Raw genomic sequence first — 11,036 nt, forward strand, 5'->3', positions numbered from 1 at the left:
GGGGGGAGAGGCCCAAAAAGGGGGGGGCCCGCGTCCCCAAAAAAAAAAAAAAAAAAAAAAAAAAAGTTCAAGGGGAAGTCCCTGACGGTCCAGTGGTTAGGACTCGGTGCTTTTGCTGACAAGGGCCCAGGTTCAATCCCTGGTGGGAGAACTAAAGATCCCACAAGCTGAAGCAGCCGCATAGCACAGGGAGATCAGCTCATAGCACAGGGAGATCAGGGATAGGAAGGGTGGGAGGGAGGGAGACGCAAGAGGGAAGAGATATGGGAACATACGTATATGTATAAGTGATTCACTTTGTTATAAAGCAGAAACTAACACACCACTGTAAAGCAATTTTACCCCAATAAAGATGTTAAAAAAAGAAAAAAAAGATCCCACAAGCCTTGAGGTGCGGCCGAAAAAAAAAAAAGTTTAGACATAGATCATCTAATACCCTTAAAGCTACATATCTGTATACACCCCTTACTTGCCCGTTTCGGAAAGTTCTCTTCAAACCTAGTGCTTTAAATAAAACTCCTGACAAGTCACAGAATAACTGACATGAGTCATTAATAAATGCAAAGTCGTTTTCCTAATGAGAAAGAGGCACTACCTTAAGGCCTGTTTTAAAAGGTTTCTCCTTGGTTCCATCACCAGTAGCATCACTTCCCTCTCGGTCTGAGACATACAGCTCTGCTGTTTCACAAAGAGAGAATAAGTTACTCACTTGGCCAATAATTATCAGTCACCTCATACTGCAGCTACTTTATCCATTCTTTATCTTTATAAACAGAACAAGCATCTGATTGGTAAAAATTATCAAGGTCCGAAAGAAATTATATCATAATTATTTTCCCACTCCCCCATCCAAGGACATCCATCCCATAAAAAGGGATTAGTTAAATTTAGCTTTCAAAAGGAACTTTGATCATTTTCATTTGTGCTACTGCTTCTATCTACTCGAATCCCCAACAAAGCAATGGCTTTTCAGTTGGCCAGACCAAACTGGAAGCCAGAGTGACTCTGGAGAATTCACTTAACCTTTCTGGGCTTGTTTCTGAGCCTATAAAATGAGGAAAACAATACCCATCTTGAAGTACTGAGGACGAAATATATAAATCAGATATGCTGGTGCTAGAGCACAGAAATCAAATAAATACCGGTTTTCTCTGGTCTTTAAAGGAAACCAAAGCTCTGAGGTTAAACAAACTGAAGGCCTCACAAGGAGTAAGCGAGCGGACACATCAACCCAGGTCTCCTAAATCTCTTCCTTTTCCTACTGCACCAGATGGTCTCCCAGGAAATCTCAATATAAGTGAGGATATGTGAAAAAGAATTCGCATTCTTAAGTCCTTTCCCGCCAGTCACTTGGAAGAGTCACATATTTGGGGTCTGCCCTGAGGTCTGGCCATGTCTCGTTCTGCCTATATCTCAGCTGAATCACGGGATTTCTCGCAGTGGGGCCGGGCCGGGAGCGGCCGCCAACCCAGCCGGGGCACCCAGGGCTCGAGGGGAGCCGGGCCTGCTCGGCGAGCGCGGACCCAGGGTGGGTCCTGGCCCCTCCTCCCTCCCACCATTCACGTAAACAGCGGCGGGGCGCCCAGTCTGCGCCAGGCACCAGGGTAAGTAAGAAAGAGCTGTATTCGGCCGGAACAAGGCTGCTGCCCCAAGCAGGAGCGCCGCGCCGCGCCACTTACACACCCCGGGGTCCCCGAGCCTCACTCACCTAGCACCATCCCCGCGGTCGCCCTGGTCACCTCCAAGGACATCACCTCCAACACGCCGCCGCCTTATCACCCGCAAAGTGCACCGGCTGCTTCCTGAACTCGGAGGTTGCATCAGATAATGTCGTGCAGAAGTCGTCGCAGTAAGTCACCCGAGCGTCGCGGCTCCATTGGTTACAGGAGGTTACGGAGCGTGGGGGAGCGGCGCCGCAGCCGCCATCTTTGGTCCGGGCCTAAGCAACTTCCGGGTGTGGCTCCGCCCCGCTCCCCTCGCTCGCTCCCCTCGCTCCCTCCCCTTGAGCTGGGGGCTCCCGGGGGCACCACCTGGGACTCCTTGGCTCCCTGACATCCGGGTGGTGCTGCAGTCCCGATCCCTCCGGCCTGCGTCTCCCCAACTTTCCCGCTGAATCTTCCAGTTCCGCGCCACCCCCCACCTCCCGTTGTGGGCACGGTAGGGCCCTTCCGGAAACCGGATCCTGGATTGCGTTCCACATACCCAGATAGTGGAATGCTTGTGGAATGAATGTCGTCATCAAATACATTGAGCTCCAGCCACAAGCTGGGGGTGGAGGTGAGGGTCAGGGACAGAGCTAAGGGTAGTCCTGTCTCCCATTCACTAACTGCTTTGAAATATGAAGATGTTTTAACTTCAATGAACGAATGTATTTCTGTATTTGTCACTCGGACTATAGGGTGTCTTTTTATTTTAAGTTACAAGAATCACTGTTACGGAGGCCGTGATAACGTTGTGGAAAGAACTAGGGCTTCAAACCTGGTTGGAATTCTGGTTCTGCCTTTTGCTGTGTGCCGTGGGATAAATGAGCTAACCCGTCTGAGCTTCAATTTCCCTATTTGTGAAGGTTGATTAAGTTCACTGCCCAGCAGTCATAGGTACTAAGTAAAGGGTAGGTAACATCATCATTCTCAGCTTAGTGGAATACCAGAGTTTGTCCCTGAATCAAAGGAAAACATACTCTTGTTATGAAAGAAACTCTAAAAATAACTCTGTGCATAGGTTCAGAGTCTATCAAAAATATGAACCAGATACTTTTCTTGAAGAATATTTCCCCCAGTTTCACGGACTTTCCCCTTTTCCTCTTCTCTTTGCTCATGTGTTAGTTATCTATTGCTGCAAGGCAAATTCATTACCTCACATAGTTTCTGAGGGTCAGGCATTCGGGAGTAGCGGAGCCGGGGGTTCTGACACAGGGTCTCTCCGGAATCAAGCTGTGGGTAGGGTTTGCAGCCTCCTGATGCCTTGAGTAGGTGAGGATCTGCTGCCAGGCGCACTCATGCCTCTTGGCAGAAGGCTGTGGTTTCACATTAGGTGGGCTCCCCAGAGGGCTGCCAATGGCAGGCCAGCTGAGTTTTCACAGAAGCAAGAGATATGAGAGGGAGAGAGAGAGAGAGAGAGAGGGAGAAAGAGGGAGAGAGAGGGAGAGAGAGGGAGAGGGAGAGACTGTATTGGTTGCCTATGTTGTATAATAAATTACCCCCAAACTCCAAGCAACAGTCGTTTTCTCACATTGCCTATGGACCAGGAATCTGGGCAAGGCCTAGGTGGGACCTCAGGTTCTGCGTCTCTCAAAAGACTGCAATCATGGTGTCAGCTGGGGCTAATTTTAGATTTTTTTTTTTTAGCAGTTTGTGTTTTTTTGTTTTGTTTTGTTTTGTTTTGCTTTGTGGTACGCGGGCCTCTCACTGTTGTGGCCTCTCCTGCTGCAGAGCACAGGCTCAGGACGCGCAGGCTCAGCGGCCATGGCTCACGGACCCAGCCGCTCCGCGGCACGTGGGATCCTCCCGGACTGGGGCACGAACCCTCGTCCCCTGCATTGGCAGGCGGACTCTCAACCACTGCACCACCAGGGAAGCCCCTAGCAGTTTGTTTTGAAAGTTGTAAGATTACTCAAAAATACGGAACGCTTCACACATTTGTGTGCCATCTTTGCATGGGGGCCATGCTAATCTCTGTATCCTTCCAATTTTAGTATATGTGCTGCTGAAGTGAGCACAGTCTAAGATTTGTAAATCTCACCTGGGTGATGCTTTCCCACACACTCCTGTGGGTGTCGGCAGGATTCAGTTCCTCACAGGCTGTTGGACTGAGGGCCTCAGTTCTTCGCTGGCTCTTGGCCAGAGGTCTCCCTCAGCTCCTTGCCACGTGGGCCTCTCCGGTGGGCCGCTTGCTTCATCAGAGCAAGAGAGCAGGAAGGAGAGCATGCAGGCAAGATGGAAGTCACGGTCCTTTGTATCCCATCACTTTTGCCATATTCTGTTCATTAGATTCGAGTCACTTGGTCCAGCCTACACTCAAAGAAAGGGTTTTATACCAGGGCACGAATACCAGGAGGCAGGGATCATGGGGCCATCTTAGGAAGCTCTCTGCCACAACAACTAAACCCCGAGCTGCAGTGCCTTTTCATAACCTAACCAATGAATGACATTTCATCATTTCAGCTATATGTTACTGGTCACACAGACCAACCCTAGTATAATATGGGAGAGGACTACACGGGGGGTGAATTCCAGGGGGTGGAGGTCACTGGGGGCCATACTAGAGGCTGACACCACAGCCCAACCAACGAATTTCTCCCCTTCATCCTGCTCTGAGCCCCCAGAGGCTGGCTTATGTGGACACATCAGTGGGCTCTCTGGCTTCTGGTCAGATGCAGCCAATGGGGAGCACCGGCAAGGATGGAGTGAGGTAGGGGTACATATTCCCCTAGCTCCCTCATTGCAGGCTGGCTGCACCTTCAACTGAAGGCCACAGGACCTGTCAGGTGGCACTAACAGTCATCTGAGCTACCCTTCATGAATTTAGTTTCACCTGATCCATAAAATTGGATGTACACAGAAACATTCCACTGTAAAGAGGAAAGTGGGTCTACAGGACTGGGCCTGAAAATGACAGGTTCCTGTAACACCTGCTTCGACCACTCCTCAACCCACATGTACAGACTCAGGGGATTTCCCCGTGTCCAGTCTGTGACACCTGCATAATATGCTGGCATGAGCCAGACGTGAACAGCTATTGTATTACAGCCTCACTTGGGTGCAGCTCTGAAAAGACAGTGGCGAAGGGAAATCATCTCAGATGCTAGAGCGCTGAGTGGATGACTAGTTTTCCACTTCTTACGTGAGTGGAGATGGCCTGAGGGACTGATGGACACTGGCTAAAGGGTTGACCAGTTGATCAGAGACTTGGAAAGAACAAGATTAGAGATTAGGTATGGCAGTCTGGTGGGGAAGTATGTGGATGAATTTTTCTGCATGGGCCCAGAATGTGAAGATATCTTGCCCTGTGTAAATACCCAGGAGAAGGCATTCAGTATAGAGGAGGTCTTTGTAAGCTGTGGATGTTGGCCTTTCCCACTCACCGCCCCCGCCCCCGGCCCAAGACCCCCAGTGCTTGTTCAAAGAAACCATATACAAAGTCGCTGTAGTAACAGGATGGAGGCCATGCATGGGTTCAACGGCATGGGCTGCCTTTCATCAAGGCTGATCTGGCTGCCTGACTACCACTGCGGAGGACCCAGCCTGACAACAGCAGAAGCCAGCTTTGAGGACCTGATAGGACACTAATCTTTGGGGGGACCAGGTGGCCAGCTGGTGGCTGGTGGGTTACATTCAACTCCTGGAGGAGGCAGCAATATGCCTGTCAACTGTAGACTGGTTGTCCACATGCGGCTGTACCCTCCCTGCCTGCGGCACTGGCATCTGTGGACTTAGAGAATGCTAGCATCTTCTCTAACCAGGGAACACATTTTCAATGAAGGAAGTGTGACAGTGGGCTCATAACTGTGGCGTTCACTGGGTAATCATGTGCTTTGTGTCAAATTAGATTATTGCTTAAAATATTCACACATGCTTCCCTTTTCTATGTGAGAGAAGTGTACTTTCCTGCTTCATTCATGTTGGGCTTGGCCATGTGGATTTTCTCTGACCATGGGAGGTGGGCAGATGTGATGCAAGCAAAGGTTTAAACTGTACTTGTACAGTTGAGTTTGTTTTCTTGCTCCTACCATCATCATGAGAAGAGTGAACCCCAACTGGCCCACTGGTCCAAGGAAGGTGATAGAAATGTGACCTGGACCCACTCTGCATCTTGGAGCCAAGCCCATCAGAACCCAGCCCAGACCAGCTTGACTCCTAGATGCATGAGTGAGAATAAATGATTGTGTTTTGCCTCTGAGTTTTGGAGCAGTTTGTTACACAGCTTTATTGTGGCAATAGTAGACTGATACATGCCCCATTACCCAGAAGCATCTGGCTTAAAAGAGAGCTGTATAGCCTACTGGGAGGCAGTTATGACACCCTGCGAGGTGTCATAGACAATGTTGGGTGCAATCTCCCCCATAGTGGAATGCATATTATTATTTTTTTTGTATGTTTGTTGGTTTCAAACAATTCTCCAGGTATTTTCATTTCTGTGAAGGAGTTGAAATGTCTGTGACCCACACTGAGGCCAGTAGGCAGAAATCTTTACTGTTCTTTGCCCAAGGCAAGGACAACCTCTCCTAACACCAGTGAGGACCACAGGAAATGGAAGTGAGAGAAGGGAACACAGCTCCAGGGCTACTGCAGGTTAGTCCCTCTGCCCACTACCCTCAGCCTCTACCCCCAGTAACAAAAACAAAGTGGTCGGGTCGCACCTCCTCTTGCCCAGGGTGGTTCTCTCCTCATCTACCCACAGCCGGCATTGAACTTGCCTCTGCTCTGTGTCTGGTAGGTGGCCCATACATGTCACCACCGGATTGTAGGTAAGAGGCCATCCTGGCATCCTTCCAGGGCACTTAGCACAGAGCCTTGCGCTCAGTAAGTGATTGGTATCATTCTGTTGGGGGGACAATCTCGTTTAGTCCAGCCTCCCTCCGGAAGCAGAACTTCCCTTACAGCATCGCGGAAGGGGTCACTTCCAAGAACAAACTGAAGTTTGTCGGTGCTCATGAGTGCGTGAATAAATGAATGAATTCAGGGAATGGCATTGCTCTTCTCTCCTCATCTGACTGTGGCCTGCTGGGAGCACCCTCATCTAGCGTTCCTAGGTGTTTCGGCCCCACGCCCAGTCAGGGTTGTTCTAGTCTCTCGGCGGACGTCCCCTTGGCTCCACCAGGAACCACAAGCGAGTCGCGGTCCTAACACTGAAATGGCCCCCGAGGGCCACCGTAGCTGGCCGCCAACTTGCGCTTAAAGCCCGCGCTGGCGGCGGCGCCATTTTGTCTCCGGGCACTTCCGCGTGTGCGCGCCTGGTCCTGCTTTTCCGGCTGCGAGCGCATCTCTCAGTTGTGGGCAGGCCGGACCTCGAGCGATGCTTTCAGCGTTTCATCTCCGGGCAAGCTCACAGGCGTCTTTAGAGCTTTCTCAGGCACTCAGTTATTTGCTCCTCAAAACAGTTTCGGAGAGAGAAGAGGCAGAAATCACTGTAAGCGCCTCTCGGGCACCTTTCCCCATCCCGGGGCCGGGAACGGGGGTGGGGGGATGGGTGCTGGGAGGAGAGGCCTAGTGTTTGCTTAATTAGCAAATTGGTAAAGCAATCAAAAAAAAATCTCAGTAATATTTAAAACTGGTTTGAAATTTCAGACAAAAAGAGTGGGTTATCATTACAGTGAAAATTTAAGGAACTGAAAACGTAACTTGTAGAGTTAAATGTAAACACTTAGGTTTGCTTGTTAATTTATTTCAGTGATTCTCAGGCTCCTTCATGTTCGTCACCTGCTAGCTTTATCTATAATGTCTCCCTTAAAAAGTGAGTGAAATTATTTTAAAGTCCTGCTGTCGTTTAAGGAGGGTGAATAATGGGGCTCTGAAGCCAGTTACCCTAGGACACAGGGCTCTTACGTTCTGCCTCGGTGACCCTGGTCGGGTTCCTTCACCTCTCTGAGCCACAGGATTTTCGACTGTAAAATGCTAATCATCCTCTGGAAAGGTTGCCTTTGTGAGGTTGGTATGAGGTCAAGTTATACAGAAATGCCTAGTGTGTGCTTGGCATCCAGTGAGCCTTCTGAATTAGGGCACAAATGATATCGATAGTTAATCATGGTTCTTTTGTTCCACGATCCTGCATAATCACACTTTCAAGCCTTCAAGTTGCTGAGTGAGGGCTTCTGGTGGGCCTGCCCCGCCCTCCTTCGCCCCCAGTGAATTCAAAGTATCTCAGACCCTGGAGATGCTTTCCACTGCCCCACTTCTCAGGAAATGACCCATCTCTTGCTTCAAGCCATTAAATAGGAGCTTTCTGAAGGTCTTTCCTCAAAACTCAAACTTTTCAGCCTCAACACCCATCCTTACCTTCCAGTACCATGTAAGTACAGTTGACCCTTGAACAACACGAGTTTGAACTGATAGGTGGATTTTTTTCAATAAATAGATACTGCAGTACTACACACCTGAGATTAGTTGAATCTGCAGGTGGTTGATTATAAGGTTGTATTTGGATTTTCTGCCGAGTGGGTGCTCCTGACACACCTCCCCCTCCCCAAGCAAGATGTTCAGGGCTCAGCTGTGGTATCATCCCTCCTGTGTTCTGCATCCTCCTCAGTTCTGCATTCTGATTTCTACACTTCAACCAGGGCCAACACTTAGAAACATAAATCCCATCATTTCATTCTCCAGCTGGCAACCTTCCCTGACTTGCGTTTCCTCTCAGGATCCACCCCAATCCCCCTGCAGGCTCACTGGGCTGCGTGTGCTCTGGCTGCCTTGTTGCTTTCTGAAAGCACAATTCACAGTAGCCAGGGGTAGTTTCTTTGAATTGTCCTGGGTACAGTGTGGGATTTGGGGTAGTCTTAAAGAAAGGTGAAGGCAGAGTTAAATGAAAGGAGCTGGGGAAGCTTTCAAAGCAGAGTGAATTGTGTTCGCTGAAAGCAATGAGGGAGACCTCCTCCAGGTGATTTTAAAGAGCAATCATGGTATCAGTTTAGCAGGAGTTGAGGCTTCTAGAGGCCCAGCTAATGATATCTTGGTTTATGGGGTGTTTTATTGTTGTTTGCTGTTGGAGCAGATCAAAGTGAAGGTATTTTCACCCAAAGCCACAAAATCCTAAGAAATATCCCAGTCTTGGATAAACCCAGTAAACTGAAAAGAGCTCTTCTGGCCCACATTTACTCAAGATGTTTACAATGGTGAAATTCTGATGCAAATTTTACAAAAACATGAACTGTAGTAACTCTACTTTTATAAACAGCCCTTAGTGTTACCTCTGTTAAACTCTTCAATAAGCATGCACTTTTATGTCAGTCACACAAAATTTAAATGAGGAAGCTGAAGGTAGGTGAGCGTTCCAAAGTGAATGGTAACAGGAAGCCGTAGGATTTCCGTAGACTGGTTTACTCATTATGCAACATGGCTCAGCATCCATTTCGTAATGAGCCTGCAAGATGACTCCCATTTGGCAAATTGACCTCTAATCTAAAAGTTGATTCTTGTCACTTGGGAGAATTGATTCCTGATGAGAAATGCTAAACAATGGAACTGTCCCTCGTTGGCTTCACAATCCAGATCCAATATCTTTCTTTAATCCCTTGGTGGAAAGAAACAAACATTCCATGGCTTGTGACAGCACCTCGAGAATGAATGCTGTTGTTGAACAGCATCAGGGGCCAAAGGAACATTGATCGTCTCTCCAACTGGAGATCATAGGCAGGTTATCTGGAGTGAGTAACATATCCTGAATTTGGCAGGAGCACCCTGGGTTTTTAACCACCATAGTTGGTTGGGAGGTTTGGATTTCTCTCCATGTTAGAATTTCCCTTCTTCTGTTTATTGTAAACAGCTGCATTATAATTTGATTCAAGTTTGTTTTTTGTTGTTGTTTTTTTTTTTTTTTTTTTTTTTTTTGCGGTACGCGGGTCTCTCACTGTTGTGGCCTCTCCCGTTGCGGACAGAGCACAGGCTCCGGACGCGCAGGCTCAGTGGCCATGGCTCATGGGCCTAGCCGCTCCGCCGCAGGTGGGATCCTCCTGGACCGGGGCACGAACCCATGTCCCCTGCATCGGCAGGCGGACTCTCAACCACTGCGCCACCAGGGAAGCCCGATTCAAGTTTTGAGGACAGGGAATTCCCTGGTGGTCCAGTGGTTAGGACTTTGCGCTCCCACTGTAGGGGACACGGGTTCCATCCCAGGTCAGGGAACTAAGATCCTGCAAACCGCGCAGCCAAAAAAAGAAAAAAAAACGGGGGAATTTTGAGACCAAATTTCATTTTTTTTTTTTTTTTGCCGTGCTGCTCGGCTTGTGAGATCTTAGTTCCCCAACCAGGGATTGAAACCCGGGCCCTTGGCAGTGAGAGTGTGCAGTTCTAACCACTGGACTGCCAGGGAATTCCCGAGGCCAAATTTCTGATAATTTAAAAACTATGAGAGTTATTTCTTCCTATGCATCTTACTGCTGAGCTCATCTTAGCTGATACTGGGTGGCACAGAAGCAAATCTATACTGGTCTTTGAATCTGGAACATTCTCTCAAATTTTATTGGTGCTACCCCATATTTGACATGACCTTAAGGTGTTAGTCAGATTCTTCTGAGGTCAAAGAAAACATATGTACATATACATGGCCTAACAGAACACTGCTCTGTCTATAACCATGAACAGGAAGCCACCATGTCTTTGTATTCCCAGTCACCCAAGGGAGCAGAGTAAACAGCTGAGGGTTGCTGGTCTAGTGAGGAATTTGTGGGCTAGGGAAATCCTTTGAGAGGATTTGTAACTTAAGCAGGAAAAATGTCAACTCAAACTACCCTTTTTTGGCTTAAATGTCATTTCTATTTATTGTTATTTAATTTTTGGAGTAGATAATATATATTCATATGGTTCAGAACTTTTAAAAAATGTTAAAAACGTGGAAAAATAATTTAAAAAGTCTCACTCCCCACTTCTTTGCTTTTTTTTTCTTTCTTTAAAACAGCTTCTTTTGAGGTACACATACAGTAAGCCCCCTACATACCAACGAGTTCCGTTCCGAGAGTGTGTTCTTAAGTCCAGTTTGTTCGTAAGTCCAACAAAGTTAGCCTAGGTACACAACACAGTCGGCTGTGTCTTAATAATAGTGTACTGTAATAGGTTTATAATACTTTTCACAGAAATAATACATAAAAAACAAAAAATAAAACATTTTGAGTCTTACAGTACAGTACCTTGAAAAGTATAGTAGTACGGTACAACAGCTGGCATACAGGGGCTGACATCGAGTGAACAGGCAAGAAGAGTTACTGACTGGAGGAGGGAGAGGAGGTGGGAGGTGGTAGAGCTGAAGTATCATCAGCAATAGGAGAAAGCTGCAATTTCACTCACGCCTGACTGATGGACCGCACGTTCGCATCTTTGAAAGGTCAC

At 48.0% G+C, this 11,036-nt stretch overlaps 1 protein-coding gene across 1 annotated transcript in view; it reads right to left on the reverse strand.

The window, feature by feature from the left end:
* The window catches only part of NARS1 (asparaginyl-tRNA synthetase 1), a 14,589-nt gene extending 12,838 nt beyond the window's left edge, over positions 1–1,751 (reverse strand). Inside the window, exons 1-2 of the mRNA XM_007450105.1 lie at positions 1,709–1,751; positions 596–678 (exon numbers count right to left, since the gene is read on the reverse strand). Of these exons, the coding sequence (XP_007450167.1) occupies positions 596–678; positions 1,709–1,751 (126 nt within the window). The remainder of the gene's footprint in view (positions 1–595; positions 679–1,708) is intronic.
* Between the last annotated feature and the right edge of the window lie 9,285 nt (positions 1,752–11,036).

The sequence above is a fragment of the Lipotes vexillifer genome, unplaced genomic scaffold, assembly GCF_000442215.2.
Source record: "Lipotes vexillifer unplaced genomic scaffold, Lipotes_vexillifer_v1.1 scaffold79, whole genome shotgun sequence".
NCBI classification, from domain to species: domain Eukaryota; kingdom Metazoa; phylum Chordata; class Mammalia; order Artiodactyla; family Lipotidae; genus Lipotes; species Lipotes vexillifer.